Raw genomic sequence first — 18824 nt, 5'->3', positions numbered from 1 at the left:
ATTAACAACAGGCTCCTGGCTACGTATGCAAATTTTTACAGCCAGCTTGAATTTTTCCCCAGAAAATAGGTTTTTCTTTTCTGTTGCAAAGTCAGGCTGCAAATTTTCCAAACTTTTATGCTCTGCTCCCCTTATAAAACAGAATGCCTTTAACAGTACCCAAGTCACCTCTTGAATGCTTTGCTGCTTAGAAATTTCTTCTGCCAGATACCCTAAATCATCTTTCTCAAGTTCAAAGTTCCACAAATCTCTAGGGCAGGGACAAAATGCTGCCAGTCTCTTTGTTAAAATATAACAAGAGTCACCTTTGTTCCAGTTCCCAACAAGTTCCTCATCTCCATCTGAGACCACCTCAGCCTGGACCTTATTGTTCATATCACTATCGGCATTTTTGTTGAAGCCACTCAACAAATTTCTAGGAAGTTTCAAACTTTCACACATTTTCCTGTCTTCTTCTGAGGATTCCAAACTGTTCCAACCTCTGTGTGTTACCCAGTTCCAAAGTTGCTTCCACATTTTCAGGTATCTTTTTGGCAACATCCCATTCTCAGTACCAATTTACTGTATTAGTTTTCATGCTGCTAATAAAGACATACCCAAAACTGGGAACAAAAAGAAGTTTAATTGAACTTATAGCTCCACATGGCTGGGGAGGCCTCAGAATCATGGCAGGAGGTGAAAGATACTTCTTACATGGTGGTGGCAAGAGAAAACAAGGAAGAATCAAAAGCAGAAACCCCTGATAAACCCATCAGATCTTGTGAGACTTATACACTAGCGTGAGAATAGCACAGGAAAAACTGGCCCCCGTGATTCAATTACCTCCCCCTGGGTCCCTCCCACAACACATGGGAATTCTGGGAGATACAATTCAAGTTGAGATTTCGTTGATGACACAGCCAAATCATATTAATTGGGTATCCTAGAACAAAAGTTGAGAAAATTTTCTGTTATGGGCTAAATAGTAAATATTCTAGATACAGATCATATCATACTCACACACTATTTTTCTTTCTTTATAAATAACTGTTTTAAAATGTAAAAATCATGCTTAGAACATGAGTCACAAAAACAGCTACAGGTTGGATTTGGCCCATGGGTGAGAGTTTGCTGAACCCTGCTCTAGAAGCACATATCAATTTTCATCCTTGATTAACCAGTGCATTCATTTCTCCAAGGACAGTTCCAAATGGTGTTGCATTTCATCAGGCCCCCCTACCCATCTCTTCCTCCTTCTTACTGTATAGGACCTCAAAGTTTAACATCCTGAAAACTTGAAAACTATAAGATTTGAACTTCCTGGGCTTCCTGATTCCTCCTCCCTCTCAAAAAGCCATGGATGCTGTTCTCTTCAGTCTCAGAGGACAAAGTGCACTTATATCCATTTGTTTTCTTGGCTCCATCCCGAACCTCCATCTCTTGTATTTGTTCCATCTATTATCTTCTCTCCCTCTCCTGAATCTGCAAGTTCTTTATCTTGGTTTCCCCTAATACCCTAAAATCCATTAAATGTACACACAGACACATACATATTCTCTCTCTCTGTCTCTCTCTCTCTCTCTCTCTCTCACTGTTTCTCTGTTTCTCTCTCTTACATGCACAGAAGAAACTAAAGGAAATCAGACCAAAATGACCAAAAAATACCAAATTTCCCCACTAATTGGTGCCCTGTTTCACGTCTTCACTTCCATCATAACTTTTTGCAGAAGGACATACTCCTCCTTTCTCTACTCCTCATCTCTCTTCATTGCTGTCCATTCCTTCTTCCATCTACTGCATATAAGCTTCTGCTTCCAGTAGTCTCTAAAAATTATTCTTTAATTATTCTTAAAATTATTCTTTATAAAGTAACTATATACATACTGATATCAAGTCAAATTGCATCTTTTCTATTGCAAATATATACCCTTTATATTTCATTTTATCAAATCAAGACATGTTCAGCATAAAAAAATAGGGAAAAAATAAAATAAGCCCCCATTCACAGACAACTAATGACAATAGCTTACTCAGTGTTCTTTCAAATAATATCGTATGCATATGATATGGTTTGGCTCTGTGTCCCCAATCAAATCTCATCTCAAATTGTAATTTCCACTTGTTGAGGGAGAAACCTGTAATCCCCATGTGTTGGCAAAGGGAGGTGACTGGATCATGGGGGCAGTGTTCCACATGCTGTTCTCATGATAGTGAGTTCTTACAAGATCTGATGGTTTTATAAGAGGCTCATCCTCCTTCACTTTCATTCTCTCTCCTGCCATCTTGTGAACAAGGTGCCTGCTTCTCCTTCTGCCATAATTGTAAGTTTCCTGAGGCCTCTTCAGCCATGTGGGACTGTGATTAAATTATACCGCTTTCCTTTATAAATTACCCAGTCTCAGGCATTTCTTTATAGCAGTGTGAAAACAGACTAACAGCAAATTGATACTGGGAGTTTGGGGCACTGCTATAAAGACACTTGAAAATGTGGAAGCAACTTTGAAACTGGGTAACAGGCAGATGTTGGAACAGTTTGAAGGGCTCAGAAGAAGACAGGAAGATGTGGGAAAGTCTGGAACTTCCTGGAGACCTGTTGAGTGGTTTGACTAAAATGCTGATAGTGATATGGACAATGAAGACCAGGCTGAGGTGGTCTCAGATGGAGATGAGAAACTTGAGCAACTGGGAACTGTAGCAAAGGTCACTCTTGCTATGCTTTAGTAAAGAGACTGGTGGCATCTGTAGGGAAGATCTGTGGATCTTTGAACTTGAGAGAGATGATCTGAAATGGAAACTTATGTTTAAAAGGGAAGCAGAGCATAAAAGTTTGAAAATTTTGCAGGTTGACTACGTGGTAGAAAAGTACAACCCAATTTTGGGGAAGAAATTCAAACCAGCTGCAGAAATTTGCATAAGTAACAAGGAGCTGAATGTTATTCACCAAGACAATGGGGAAAATGTCTCCAGGGCATGTCAGAGGTATTCATGGCAGCCTCTGCCATCAAAGGCCCAGAGACCTAGGAGGAAAAATGGTTTATTGGGCCAGGCTCAGAGTCCCTGCTGCTCTGTGCAGCCTCAGGACATGGCGTCCTGTATCCCAGCCACTTCAGCTCCAGTGGTGGCTACAAGGGCTGTTGCTTCAGAGGGTGCAAGCCCCAAGCCTTGGTGGCTTCCATGTGGTGTTGGGCCTGTGGGTGCACAGAAGTCAAGAACTGAGGTTTGGGAAACTCCACCTAGCTTTCAGAGGATATATGGAAATGCCTGAATGTCCAGGCAGAAGTCTGCTACACAGGTGGAGCCCTCATGGAGAGCCTCTGCTAGGGCAGTGCAAAGGGGAAATGCAGGGGTGGCTCCCACAGCCTTGGGCATTCCTCCTTCATGGCTGGCATTGAGTGTCCATGGCTTTTCCAGGAGCACAGTGCAAGCTGTCGGTGGATCTACCATTCTGGGATCTGAAGGATGGTGGCCTTCTTCTCATAGTGCCACTAGGCAGTGCTCCAGTGGGAACTGTGTGTGGAGGCTCCAACCCTACATTTCTCCTTTGCACTCCCTCACAGAGGTTCTCCATGAGGAGTCTCTGCTTTATTTCAGGCTCTATTCATCTCTGTCCTTGCCTCCAGGCATAGATCATATCAACTCTGTCCTCATGTTGCCTCCAAGAGTGATTGGTAAAAAAAAAATTCAAACTTGCTTAGGATCATAATCTACTGACAAGATTCCTGTAGCATAGAAGTCCCTACCCCTGATTCTTGACTTCTCTGTAACCCAGACTTATTGATTCATTCCCTTTATTATTTGTTTCACCCTTCATGCACCAACAATATGACCTGTGATCTGAGAGATCAAAATAGACACCCCTTTATCAACTAGGATGGACCTCAAGGTTAAGGAAATGAAGGTTAGGTAGGGGTCGAGAGTTCAAGGTCCAGCTGACATGGCAACTTCCTAAATTCCTATGGCTACAAGAAAATCCATACACTTGCTAAACTCCCTAGCAATGAGAGCTATCAGGAAAATTATCATACCCCCTCCCTAACTCTGAATTACAAGCTAGACCACTAAGGTAACAGGACCAGCCTTACAAACATTCTTTTCTGATAAGCAACTGCAGACTTTAAGCCAGTTTCAGCCAACTTATAGAGACTGTGCATAAACTGTCTTTATATCCTATGATTCACCTTTTGACATAGTGATATTCCACTTCATTTTAATGCTAAAACCACACCACCAAGAGAACATAGGATGCATGTTACATATATGTTTGCCCATTGTGCATGTACTCAACTGCCCACATAAATATGTATGGCTTTCCCCCAAACCTACTGAATATGTATGACGCCTTTGTAATACAGACCCTGCAAGGCATAAAACCCAACCTGCCCTTTCCCTCTGCACTTTTAGTTCACACCAGAGACCCTCTCTTGCTGGTTTGCAAACTGGTATCAGCAACAAAACTCTCCTTTTTACTATTCAGTCATCCTTGTGGCCTTTTCAATGATAAAACTTCCTCTTTCTTTGAAATATATCATTACACACATGCTTCTCTCTTCCAGGATTATCTGTCTGCACGACATATCTTGACTCTCCTCCTACTGTACCTTGACCTTTGGACACTTCCAAATTTGATTCAGATAACTTTTCTATCAAGTTGTCCCTAAACTCCTTTGGAGATTCTTCTATGCCTCCTCCGTTCTGTTAAAGTACTTTGTACAAGACTTTGAAACTATGATTTCCAAACCTGTCTCCACTACTAAAATGTAAGCTTGAAGTCTAGGTCCACGTGTTTGTCATCTTTGCATTCCCGTATATATTCAATGAATGTGGGAATGAATGAACAAGTAATTGCCACATTATCCATCTCTATTTTCTCTCATGCATAGTTATTCTATCACTCCTTAGACTGTTTTTCAGAAAAGACTTCTTGGGTACATTCCCGACTGACTCACTAAAAAAGTCCTTTGCTATTTTTTTCTCTTGGCTGAGTGCAGGTTGCTATTAGCAGTCACAGAGCATAAATATCTGTCCTCTGTTCCCCCCAGCAGCTGGGCTCTTTTCCTTGGAAAGGCTCCAGCCAGTGTTTTCATATGAACTGAAATCCATGGACCAATATCTGGATGCTCTAAAGATACTCATTCCACCACTGTCTCAAGTCATGGGTAGCTGTCAGAAGCAGCAAAAGCATTAGACCCAGAGAACACTGGAAACTCCGCCACCCTGGGAATAGTGCTTCACAAAGTAGAAGGTTTTGTTGGCCAATTGCATGAAATAAAAAACTACTGCTCTTTAGCTTTGGTGTTATTTATTTATTTGTTTATGCTCTTACTTAGCTATCTATTTATTTTTAAGCATCATAGTCAAAGCCAAAGATCCCAGAAAACAAGTCAAATCTACAAACAGCCAAACCCATGTCATCTTATCCCAAAGGCTCACATTTTAAAAAGCAGAAGGCTTGTTTAAATGAAGAAAGCCAGAGTTGGGGGAGGTCTCAGAAAAGAAGGATCAGGATGAAATGGAACCAGAGGTAGCCCTCTTCAAGCAAACCGTAACCAAGTTATGTGCTAATCTTTGTGCCAAGTCCTAGGGATTGCAAGAGCAAAGTGGCTCAGCCCTCAGGAAACTCAAGGTCCAGAGGAGATAAATAAAACAGATCATAGCAGATAAGTGTGTTCAGAGAAACATATAGAAGCACAAAGAGAGGGGATGCAAATCCACCCCAGAAGAAGACAGCAACAGAGAAATAATCTTGGAGGAAGTGGTATTTGAGCTGAAGCTAAAGAGAAGAGTAAATGTGGCTTGCTGAAGAGGGAAGCAGTGGAAGGGGCTGACCACCGGTGACACTTCAGGGCATGGGGACAGCATAAGCAAAAGCATGGAAAGGAGGAACTTTGAGGGAGTGTGCTGCATAAAGAAAGTCATAAGCAATGGTACTGGAGACCCAATAAAGGGCCAGATCCTGGAGCACTTTCTCTGATGTTTTAGGGAGGCACTGAATACCTGAAACAAGTGAATGTCAGGCTTTCACTTTAGAGGCACTACACTTACAGTGAAGGCTGATCCGCAGAACAGAGAAGCAAATCAATAGTGTGTGTTCCTTGTTTCTCCTGGGCACCAAGGTAGCCTACTTTTCCTAGTTCCCTTGCAGTTAGCTGTAGAATGTGGGCAGATAATGTATGCCACTTCCATGATTTGCATTAGAAACCTGCCCCATGATCTTCCACAGGCTCTTTCTGCTTCTGCAGCAACCTTGGAAGTCATGTGTTGAAGATGGTAGAATGACAGGATGGAAGGAGTCTGCATTCCTGGAACATCACATGAAACTGTTCTCTGAGTGAGAAAATATTTACATTGTATCAAGCCACAGAGATTTTGGCCATGAAATTCTCCTAAACATAAAGTTAGAGCAGTCCAGTCAACCATAAACTCAATAAGGACAGAGGTTGTCCTCTTTTTTTTTTCTGACACAGGGCAGGAATGAAATATCTTTAATTCCTTTAATGGATAAACCAATAATCTGGTCAGAGAAGTTGAGAGGATGAACTAGAAGATATTGATAGGAGTGGAGAAATAAACCAGACTCAAAACATATCTTAGAGGGAAAATTAGCAAGATTTGATAACTAATCAGTTATGAACAGTAAGGAAGAGAGAGGAATCTAGAAGGGTTCCAGTTTGGAAGAACAGGTAAGTTATAGTACCACCACCTAACACACAACATGCAGCCAAAAGGTCACCTTTGAAGAGGGAGGTGTGGTCCACTTGGATACATTGAGTTTAACATGGCATTGGGATAGTGGAGATACACTTTCGGCATGTTGTAAAAACACATAAAAGGTGTGGATGGAAATACACTCATTTGAGTTAGGCTGTGTAGAGGTGATAAATGATAAGGGTGAATGAATACACTCATTTGAGTTAGCTGTGTAGGGGTGATAAATGATGAGGGTGAATGAGGTTGAACAGAGAGAGCACTTGAAAGGACAAAGGCAAAGCATGAATCACGAACCATAGGAATAGCATTAAGAGTGGCAGGGAAGAAAGATAAACTCCTGAATGAGACCTACAGGAAGTGATGCAAAGGGCATCCAAAGAGGATGGAGGGCCGGCTCCCAGAAAGGAGGCGAACAGAGAGTCTGAAGAATGACAGAGTAATCAACGGGGTTACAACTACTAGAGAAATTTTGTAACATGAGGAATGGAAAACTGCTTATGCCGTTTGGCAATTTGGAAATCACTTGGTGACCAGTGTGAGATAAGTTTCAGAAGTATAGGTATGATTATATAATTGCTTTGAGGAGTAGAAGGAAGATGAGCAAGTAGAGACAGTGAGCACTAACTGATATAGGAGTTAAAAAGAAATTATTTAGGCAGGTAGTGAGGGAAAGGAAGCCCTCAGTAAGGTTTTCCTTTTAATGAAAAGCAGCTCCAAAATCATTTTCTTTTCTAGCAAAGAGAAGACTGTAAAATCCAGCTGCAGACAGACAAGCAAGCTGGAAGCTTGCATGGGTGAATGCTGGTAGTTGTGCCAATAGGAAAAGGCTATCTGGGAGTAGGGACGTTCAAACGGTGGCTCTGTCTTCCCTTTACCTTTCCAACTGCATGGCCAGCCAAGTGGAAAGTCTATTTGCATAATAACATTAGGGTGGGGCAGCCAGCTTCCTGGCATGTTATGTAAACATCATGCCTGGTCCAACCAATCTTTGGGTCCTATGTAAATCAGATACTGCCTCCTCAAGCCTGTCTATAAAATCTGGTGCACTCTGCAGCAGGCCAGAAGTCCCATTTGGGCACCCCTCTCTCTCGCAAGAGAGAGAATTGTTCTCCTTTTTCTTTGTTTGGCCCATTAAACCTCCACTCCTAAACCCACCTCTTGTTGTGTCTGTGCCCTCCATGCCCTTGGTGTGAGACAATGAACCTCAGATATTTACCCCAGACAATGATGCCACATCATAACTACTCTTTCAAACATTGTATGAAGGAGGAAGAAGGAAAACTGATGATGTCTGGAGTTAATCTCAAGAGAAGAGATTTTGTGGGTTTTTTTGTTGATATTAAAGCAGTGATGTCCAGTACAGTAGCCACTTGTCCTGTGGCTACTGACCAGTTGAAATGTGGCTAGTTCCAAAATGAGAGGTGCTGTGAATTAAAATTTACACTAGAGTTTAAAGACTTAGAATTTTTTTAAAAAAGAAGAACATAAAATATCTCGAAATTTTTTTATATGGAATACAATGAAACATAATAATTGGATATATTGGGTTAAATACAACATTTTATTCCAATTGTTTTCACATGTTTCTTTTTGACTTTTTAAAATGTGTCTGTTTGAAAATATAAAATGTATACCTGGCAAACATTACATTTCTACTGGAAAATGCTTAGCTGGAGCATGCTATAGGTGAATAAATAATAATAGCAATAATAATATCTATGGCAGGCAGAATTCTAAGATGGCCCTCAGGATTCACTTTTGCAGCATCTTTTCCTCTTTGATTCTGAGTGGGCCTCCTAAGCATGAAGGGTTATCACACCCTTGAATAGAATACTAACCAGGAGAGTTTCAGCAAATCAGAATGGGGATTACCCTATATGGCTCTGACCTAATCAGGTGTGTCCTTTAAAGGAAAGTAAAGAATCGGACAGCTACTCCATCATGGCCTCAAAGAATTAGCAGTAAATTACTACTGAGTTGGGAGCAAACACTTGAAGGAATGGGTAAGAGCCCAGGCTCCTGGGAAGAAAAAAGTAATGTTTGAGGAAAGTACAGAAATGCTAGAAAGTGAGGGATCAAGGCACCAAAAACCCACTATGCCTACTTCATCATGACTATGTGGCAATACAAGCTGCTGTGGGAGCTTATGTCTCCCACATGTCTGCCTTTACAAGAGAGCAATATCATGCAGATTGCCACAGTTTATGATTGACTTTAAGATAAAATGTTACATCGAAAGGTTTGAAAAAAAGCCAGAAAAATAGCATGGTACAGTTATTACTGAAACAGAAATCATGTTTGCAAACTGAAGAGACTATCTAGTCTTCCCTGGTATTATTTGAGTTGTGTGCATGCGTGTGTGTGTGTGTGTGTGTGTTCGTGTGTTCATTTCATTTATGTCTCTAAAAGTTGTCAGTAAATGAGCTGCAAAAACTATCATTTTGAGAGATGTAAATGATTATTTGCTGTCAATCTCAACTAAAAAAATAATACTTCTAAAATATGTAGGATTTTTTTAGACTGTACAGGTTAGATAAAGTGAATTCTCATCAGTGACTACATTAAAATTAGATCACTAAATACTTTCAGCCTTTTGCCTCAATGGCTATGCCACCAGAAAGAAAGGTCCACAATATCAAGACATGGAGTATTCCTTATGAACGTACCTGGAGGAAAATCTCATCCCCTATGTCTTCCTAGTAATTAAAACAATGGGTAACAAAGCTACTATCATAGAAAAAGAGGTAACAAGTTGAAACTATTATAAGAGTCAGATGAAATGAATTACATCCTAGTTCAAGTTGGAGGAAGTAGGAATGCCACTACATAGCTAAACTCTGGGCAACTAGACTGATAAACAATCATCAGCAAACAGTAAAGCTGCATTTGTATTCGTGTATACTGACCAGGGCAGGCATGTTGATAACTTGGTAGTAAACATGTTGTGCCTAAGACAATTTAATATTAAAGCTCAGATACAGAAAATCACAGAAACTCAAGTCATTCCAAGAAAGTATCATTTTGCTCAGAAAAATAGACAAAGAAAAGAGCAAATCTTCTATATGTAACCAACCATCCTCTTAACTCACATAAATCCCACCAGAATACCTTAAGAAAGCAGAGTCCCTTAAAACCATTAAGTGAAGCCAAAAGCAACCTTCTACTATGTCTATAGGAGTTGACTGTGACAGTTCATTCTGGCCTCACTATGGAGTCACCTGATAGCTTTTCTGGCCCTTATTTTATCCCAAGAATACTGTCCTATACCTGTATATCTTCTACTCTGATGATCAAAGACTGTCTTTATTGTTTTTCCAGGCTTGCCTGCAAGTACTAAACATGGCCCCCACTAGCTTCTGATCATTGGACTCAGTTGTGAGGTGCCACCTGTGTTATGATCTGAGTGTTGGTGTCCTCCCAAAATTCATAAGCTAAATTCTAATCTGCAACGTGATGGTGTTAAGAGGTGGAGCCTGAGAGGTGATGAGGACATGTGGGCTCCTTTCTCATGATTGGGATTACTGACCTTATAAAGGAGGCCTTTGAGAGCTGCCTTGCCCCTTCCACCATGTAAGAACACAGCTAGGATATACAGTCTATGGAACCAAGAAACAGGTCCTCATCAGATACCAAAGGTGTCAGCACCTGGATTTTAGACCGCCCACCCTTCAGAACTATAAGAAACAAATTTCTATTGTTAATAAGTCACTCAGGCTACAGTATTTTGCTATAGCAACCCAAACGGGGTAAGACAACCTGGAAGGCCACAGCCAGGTTTTCTGGGTCCACAGCTTGAACTCTGACGCTTCTGCTACAAATGTGGGCCACTACGTAATTGAAATGCAGTCAAATCCCTGTATTAAAAATTTGGGGGAACAGAGCAAATACTACCTTACAAATTAACAACAGTATAACAAGTGTTTGAAAGGCAGGTGTCACATTTTAAAGGACAACAGCTGATTGACAATGTTATTTGAAAGTCTTTATAATGATCAGGCACATTCTTCAATCATCCTTCTTTTAGTTCATGTCATTAGGTAAATTGAGAGGCTATAAAGAGTCCTGAGGCTTTGCTCCAAAGGGTAAGATTCATAAATATAAATATGTGCCTTTGTCATATGAAGAGGATCAGGCTCTTTTCATAAACATAATATAGTCATAAGTTGAAAACTCACTTAACTGTTATTTTCTACAGAAGGAAATTTAACCAAACATGGAGCTTTCTTGAATCCCATTCAGAGGGTTTTTACTAATGGCAAAGCATAAGATCCTGTGATAAGGCAGCTTAACTTCTGAAAAGAGTTCACTGCACAAAAATCTAGAAGGATCTAATGAGCTATCAATGAAGAGGTGTGAAAAAACTAAAGCTGTACACACACATACACACACATACATATACAATACCAAATGTAAATACGTACAACTACATATATAAGTGTATATATATATATATTCTTTCAAAATATAGCAAGAAAATATTTACCTTTGATAAAAATCATGAAATTAGTAAAACTCTGCTATCTAAAATAAAAATAGAAATCCTAAAATATAATCCACTAGAAATTGCTAGTGTTCTAACTACTTTCCACTGAAAATCTTTAGTATTCTATGGGAATAAAATAAAATTTTGGTGAGGCCATGGCATCAGTGGGCTTCTAAAGGTGCCTAATTTTTAAAATTGAGAAAAACTTAACGGAACCAAAGAAATGTAGGAATACTTTTAACTCACTACTAAAACCATAAAATGTATATGTATGTCTGCATATATAAGTGAATTTATTAAATCTAAATAATCATTTAATTGCCTACTCTTATGACAATAACAGTTATTTAAAAAGTTTTACTTGAAATGTATCATTTTTAAGCCTTCACATCTAGCAGAAGAAGGAGGCATAATCATGTCTTTCTGTTTTGGAGATGAGCAAACCAAGGCACATGGAGGCTAAATGATTTATCTGATTTATTATGATTTATGTCATAGATGGCAGAGCAAAACCGAAACCTAAGTCCTCAGATTATAGGGATGTTGCTTTCACTTAAAAAAAAAATCCCTAGGCATTGTCTAGGCTCTGAAAAGATTCTAAGAAGAATTTGGTCCAGTTACCATCTTTAAGAAGTTTAGAGACATCAAAAACTCACAGAGGCAATGGGTATGTTTATTAATTAGAAAGATGCAAAACAGTATGTTTCCAAAGAAAAGAATGAAGAAGCTACCATTAGGTGCACATTTAAACTGGATAACAGAAACCATGTAGAAATGTTGGAGCCAAACAGCTATGAGGAGTTCTACAGCTCTTCCTACTCCATGTTATCAGTCTACCCAAGAATCTGTATAATATGCAAAATCAAGTTGCTTTCCAATCTCATGCCCTTAGAACTACTCAGTCTCTTGCAGAATTAGAATGAGGATGTTATAAATGGGTTACTGGCACGAATAACGAATGCTTCTGCTTTAATATTGGTTAGGAGTTTCAATTATAATCAAGTAAATGAACTTACTTCGGGAGAGATTCTCAAGGGCTTTCCCCAGCTTCTTGCTCTCTTGAAGGATGTGATTCAATTCATCAAAATCACGGCATTGTGGTTTAGTCCTCCAGTTCCACTTTGGATGCTCTACTGACCTTGGCACTATGTTTAAAAAAAATGGTAATTTCATAAGCATGCTACATAATGACACAAACTGACCATTCACCATTATGTGAAAGGTTGTACCAAGATCAATGTATAGAATAAAAAAATGTTTGTCTTGAAGATGGTTTTCTTGTGAGAAAACAGAGGGGAAGATATGAAGCCAGGTTTAAAGAAAATATTTTAACTGAAAAAGTAAAGGGAAGTGTGGCGGAGTTTATAGAGAAAAGAAAAGTCAGGTATTGACTTAAAACTAATCATTTCTATGACACAGAGAGAAACACACAGGCAAAATGTACTTTGTATTATGTCATCAGCTTAAAAAAACACTAATTCCCTCAACAGCAACTGGTAATTATTTAGTAAATATTTTTAGGAGATTCATAGAAGGCTATTCATGTCCCCCTCAAATTCCCACTAAAATGACACTAAAGTGAAGGGATTTCTTTCCTCAAAGAATAAGTTGAACAAGTAGAAAAGACATTATTAGGCAAGAAGTAGCACTGTATTTTGAGAGAAGATGCAAAATAGATGGATGAGTGGTAACTGGATTTCACAAGGCAAAGAAAATCAAAACCTAAGTCTCTGAACAGGGGGATGCTAAGAAAGTCAATATCTCACACTATTTAAATATTAAAGCTTCAATCCAGGAAGACAATGTCAAAGTAATAATAATATAAAAACTTAATTGCTTTTCAGATTTAAAGGGCCCATTAAATGTCCAGCACAAGTCAAGTCATATTTAAAAAACATGTTTTAATAGTGCAATAAAGAAAACAATGTAAAACTTTTCAGGGCAAAAATAGTAAATCAAATTAATACCAGACTTCTCAAAGGTAACACTTGGCCTAAGAAGACAAAGAAGCAATTCCTTCCAAATTCCAACTATAGAGTACTTCTTAGAACTGTATATCCAACTAAGGAACCAATTAGGATACTTTGAAGAACTGAAAAAGTTACCTTGCAAAAGCATTCTTTTACAGAAAGCTCCTACTGGAGGTACTCTACCAAAATAACCAAGTAAATCAAAAACTGGCAAGACTTGGATTTCAGGAAACAGGTGACCTCTCACTCTCCCAATACGGAAAAGGAACAGGGAATTCTCAGGAAGATAGTGAAAGAGAGTCTAAAAGGCAGTTGAGAAGAAGTCTAGAAATCAATGAGTCAAACATGGAGCAAGAGGACAGAGGGCTACAGAAGAGAAGTCTCTAAAAATTTTTAAAATAAAGGATAACTATAAAATAGAAGTTAAGTTTACTTGTCTCTGATCATATCGAGAAGGTTTAATTCTTTGGGTAGAGTTTGGCAAAACATTAGAGATGGGTACATAGTAAACAAAGCAAACAGAAAAGCAAGAGAACTATCAATTCTAGAACAGTTGGACATCTAAGGCTCAACCATGAACAATATTAATTAATTAGTCATAAGAATACCAATGTAGAGTACATATTTAATCAACATTTGAAATAACTGCATTACTATACAGCCAGGATGAGATGGAGGTTAGAGTTTGGAGCATAAGGTATGAAGGATGTCAAGAGATAATGCCTCAAATTTAAAAAGGAAGAGAACCTTACGTTTGCTTGTGTAGATTTAGGGACCAGAAGCAACATTTAAAAGAGGTGAAAGTGATTGCAGGTTAGAAGCCGAGTTGGGTAGAAAAAAGGACACTACTCTCTCAGTACTACTTTTTTTAAACGATGTACCATTATGTTTTGATAAAAATAAAATAAATTTTTAAAATATTTATATGGTAAGGACATAGGAAATAGTCTCCACCTAATGAAATATATCATTCTGTCACCTTTTTAAAAAGTAATCTGGCAATATCTATTACGAGGAAAAATGCACCGACCCTGTAACCCAGCAATCTTATGTCTGGTAAAGTCATCATAAAGAAATGAAAGCACCTGTATTTAAATACATATGTACAAGGTTGCTTATTTTCACAGAAAGTGCAAGACTTTATTTTAGCAAATATTTTGTGACTGCAAAACCCTGTTAGTAATTTAAATGTCCTTCAACAAAGGAATGGTTGAATAAATTATCTCACATTCACATTGCATACAATTATTTAAAAGGGCAAGTTAAATCTAAATATATTACCATAAAGATATTTCCACAGTGCATTTTATTTTTATTTTTATTTGTACAAATATATAAGGTATACATGAAATTTTGTTGCGTGTATATAACATGTAGTAATCAAGTCACTGTATGGCTTAACTGTGAACAATGTTAATTAATTAACTATAATAATATCAACATAGAGTACATATTTAACCAACACTTAGGGTGTGCATCGACCGAGTACAGTACACTTGTGTTAACTATAGTCACCCTACTGTTCTATCAAACATTGAATTTATTCCTTCTATCTTACCATATGCTTATACTACCCTTTAGCCCACTTCTTTCATTCTCCCCCCATGTCCCAATCACCCTTCCCTGTCTCTGTTATCTATCTTTCATTCCCTTACCTGCAAGGGATCAGCTTTAGTAGCTCTCACATATAAGTTAGGGTATGCAATATTAGTCTTTTTGTGCCTGGATTATTTCACTTAAGATAATAACCTCCAGTTTCACCATGTTGATGAGAATGACATGATTTCATTCTTTTTTTTAATGACCAAGTAGTATTTCATTGTATATATGCACCACATTTTCTTTATCCATATATCCACTGATGGACACTTAGGTTGATTCCACATTTTTTCTATTGTGAATAGTGCTTTAATAGACATGTGAGAGCCGGTATCTTTTGGATATATTGTTTGTTTTTCTTCTGGTAGATACCCAGTAGTGGGATTGCTGGACTGAATGGCAGTTCTATTTTAAGTTTTTTGAGAAATCTCCATACAGTTCTCCATAGTTGCTGTACTAGTTTACTTTCCCACTAACAGTGTGTAAGAGTTCACTTTTCAGCCGGGCACGGTGGCTCACGCCTATAATCCTAGCCCTTTGGGAGGCCAAGGAGGGCGGACCACGGGGTCAGGAGTTTGAGATTAGCCTGGCCAATATGGAGAAACCCCATCTCTACCAAAAAAAATACAAAAATTAGCTGGGCATGGTAGCAGGTGCCTGTAGTCCCAGTACTTGGGAGGCTGAGGCAAGAGAATAGCTTCAACCTGGGAGGCAGAGGTTGCAGTGAGCCGAGACCATACCACTGCACTCCAGCCTAGGTGATGGAGTGAGACTCCATCTCAGAAAAAAAAAAAAAAACAGTCTCTTTTCTCTGCATCCTTGCTAACATCTATTTTATTTTTCTTTTTAGTAATAGCCAGACAATGCATTTTAAAATAATAAAAACACATTGCTTAAGAACAGGTACAGCCTAAGGTCACTTTTATGCAGCAAACCAACCCATCCACATCATATCTGCTAATGAGTACAAAGAAAAGACTACACGAAGATACAAACTATTTCTAGGGGAGTAGAATTTGAGGGGAGACAAGTGAAGGAGATTATTTCTCTTTCTACAGGTCTGTATATTTTACATTGTCAAAATAAAGAAGTATTCCTTCTGTAATTTAAATAAACCTAGAAATTAAAAATTGAAAATGAATGCCACTGCCTCATCTGAGCTTCTTGGTTTAAGGGACCCTGGGACAGGGATATCAGCTAAAATTATTAACACACCAGTGTGCTAGCAGCAGAGAGCAGACACAGTGATCAATCTAGTAAACACTTCCAGGCCCACGACTGCTACCTTACAGGCCATTCCCCATGGGAAACCTATGGAGGAACCTAGGTTTAAGAGACAGAAGTTCAGATGAGGGAGTGGAAAAAACAATATTTGTATCAGATTCCTTAAAACTTTGGCACTTTTGTTAACCTTCTTTGAATAATTTCTCTAATCTGCAATCTGTATCACTACATTATCTGATTTTCTGCTAATTACTATATGCTATCAAGGTCTCTTTTTATATTTTCTTTTTAATTTACAAAACAAGAACTCAGGTTTTTTTTCAAATCCTAGTCAATATCCCGAGATATCTACCAGACACAGCCCAGCTTCCCATTATCCCAGCTGATCCCAGCACCTGCAGACCTACCCACTGAATGTACCACATGGGCACGTCAGGTGAGGCCAGCAGAACTGGCCAGTCTACACACAGAATCATGAGAAACCACAAATTGTTGCTGTTTTCAGCCACTGAGTTTTGGGAAAATTATATGCTGTACAGCAGAGAACTAATTAATACCGTACCCAAGAACTTTTCCTTGGCAACTTCTGAGAGGAGCTGAGACCAATTTCTTTTGATGTTTTTGTAGCTTGTGACAATTTGATACATATAACAAATCTTGCATAACTTATCATGGGAATCCAACTAGGACAACCAAAGCCATGGTATAATCAGGATCTAATCAGCCATGCTGGGTGATTTCAAAAGCTGTTTTGATAAGTAATGGAAAGAAATTTGGGAAGTCATTTGTCTGATATATCGTCTTTGGATAAGAACATCTCTAAACTTTTCTGATAGATTGAAAACCTTATTTAAGTCATACCACATCTTAAAGTAAAGGGTTAGCATTTAAAAATGTTTTTAAAAATATCCACAGGGAAAATGAGAAATAGAAGAACAGTATCAACTACCTAATAAAACCTGTAGAGGAAGATGACAGAATCTGAGATTCAAGAGAGTCTTTGGGGTCACTGACGCAGAGCTCACTCTAGTGCAGGAGGCCACCCACAGCACCCTGCTTTTCCTCAGTCTTCCCTGAGGACACTACGTTACAGAGCAGTCTATTGTATATTAAGGAGCACTAATTTTTGAACAATTCTTTATTATAGTCACCAAATTCTAACTCAATATGACCTCCACCAATAGTTTCTGTGTGTTTAAAATAAATTTACTGTTTCCTCCACATAACGTGTGAGATACTGTCTATATATTTCTTTTGAACCAAAATAACTTTCAACCTTGTTTTCTAAAATTTAAAAAATGCTAATGTTCTTATCTGAAAGTTCTCCCCAAGTACTTTACTTTCATTTTAAATATGCCAGGAAATATCCCCAGTACTACGGTTATGAAATATTGAAAGCTGATTATAATGAGATAATTACTTCATGTCTCCTGCCTTCTGTATATTCATATCATGATTTTTCAGCTATTGTTCTCCTGTCCTCATTTTTTTATATTTGTGTAGTTTGTACTTTCTATACATATATGTACATAGTTTGTACTTTCTATACATATATGTACGTATATACTCTCTTTTTTCCCTAAAATTATAATGACAGTCTATAAATATCCAGCTATTTATCTTTATATATTCTGTGCTAAATGCATTATTAAAAAAAAAAACAAACCCTGAGAAAGGCTCCCTTAGATGCAAAAGTGTAAACAAAACAACTGAGAGTTGATATCAATTTTTGATTTTAACCTAAACCAACATATTTACCTCAATTTTCTCATCTGGATTATAAATTTGAAATGGTTATAAAGGATCAGCATTCACTATCATGCACAGAATATTGATAGACAATGTCTTTCTTGTCATTTCTGCCAAAATTCTAGTCATCATCCACAACCATTCCACACAATAGGTAACCAGTAGAAATACTTAATATTACAAGGTAAAACCTTCATCAAACCATACTTATTTTATCTATGACACATAACTATAGAAGATTGATGCTATAATGCTACCTTGCAGATCTTTGTCCCTATGCCAGCTTACATTGTATAACTGCTATTTTTTGGTTATTTGAAAGTGCCAAAACATTACAAGGCAAAACCTTCATCAAAACCTACTTATCTATGGCGCATAACTATTGACGATTGATAATATAATGTTACCTTGCAGATCTTTGTCCCTATGCCAGTTTGAATTGTATAAGTGCTAATTTTTGGTTATTTGTAAATGCACAATTTCTAAACTGGTATCACATAAAGGCTAGAATATATTTTAGTATAAATCCATCCTTACATTATCTGCATTTATTCATTTATTCATTCAATCATTTATGCACTCATTCTCATAGCATAAATGATGTGTTTGTCACTGTTTTAGATACATGGGGATTAAGGTAACAAAATACTCTGCACTGAAGATATTACATTCTACCAAGCTCACAGTCTTTTGAATGGGCTAAGAAGTTGCTTTTTTCTTCAGAAAGTTCTTCTGATTAATATACAGTATCTACTTTAAGTAAATTTTAGACAGGGATTATTTTAATGAATTGATAACTGTTTTTTCTACCCACAGAAGTTAATTATATTAAAATACTTATGTCTTTTTTTCCTTTTTTCTTTAAAACATATGAACAATGCTCAGAAACCTTTTTGGTTTTATTCTATAAATATTTATTCCAGGCAATATTTTAGCTAAGAAAATATCCTTCTATTCCCAAAGAGTTTTAATTTCATTATATTTACAATAAGAAATAGATGCAAATTTGTATCAAATAGCATTCAGTTATTGATTGAGATGTCAATAAGTTTTTTTACTTGATCAACATGTATGATGTGTTGACATATAATGGTAATACTAAAAGAAGAGAA

At 37.8% G+C, this 18824-nt stretch overlaps 1 protein-coding gene across 1 annotated transcript in view; it reads right to left on the bottom strand.

Annotated features, from left to right (window-relative positions):
- LOC105510919 (chromosome unknown open reading frame, human C8orf34) overlaps window positions 1-18824 on the bottom strand; it is a 500972-nt gene that overhangs the window by 350614 nt on the left and 131534 nt on the right. The window contains exon 5 of the mRNA XM_011940919.1: window positions 12187-12315. Coding sequence (XP_011796309.1) covers window positions 12187-12315 — 129 coding nt within the window. The remainder of the gene's footprint in view (window positions 1-12186; window positions 12316-18824) is intronic.

Source organism: Colobus angolensis, unplaced genomic scaffold (genome assembly GCF_000951035.1).
Source record: "Colobus angolensis palliatus isolate OR3802 unplaced genomic scaffold, Cang.pa_1.0 Scaffold194, whole genome shotgun sequence".
NCBI classification, from domain to species: domain Eukaryota; kingdom Metazoa; phylum Chordata; class Mammalia; order Primates; family Cercopithecidae; genus Colobus; species Colobus angolensis.
The sequence above is the reverse complement of the archived record's forward strand: the minus strand, read 5'-3'. Positions and strand labels throughout refer to the sequence as shown.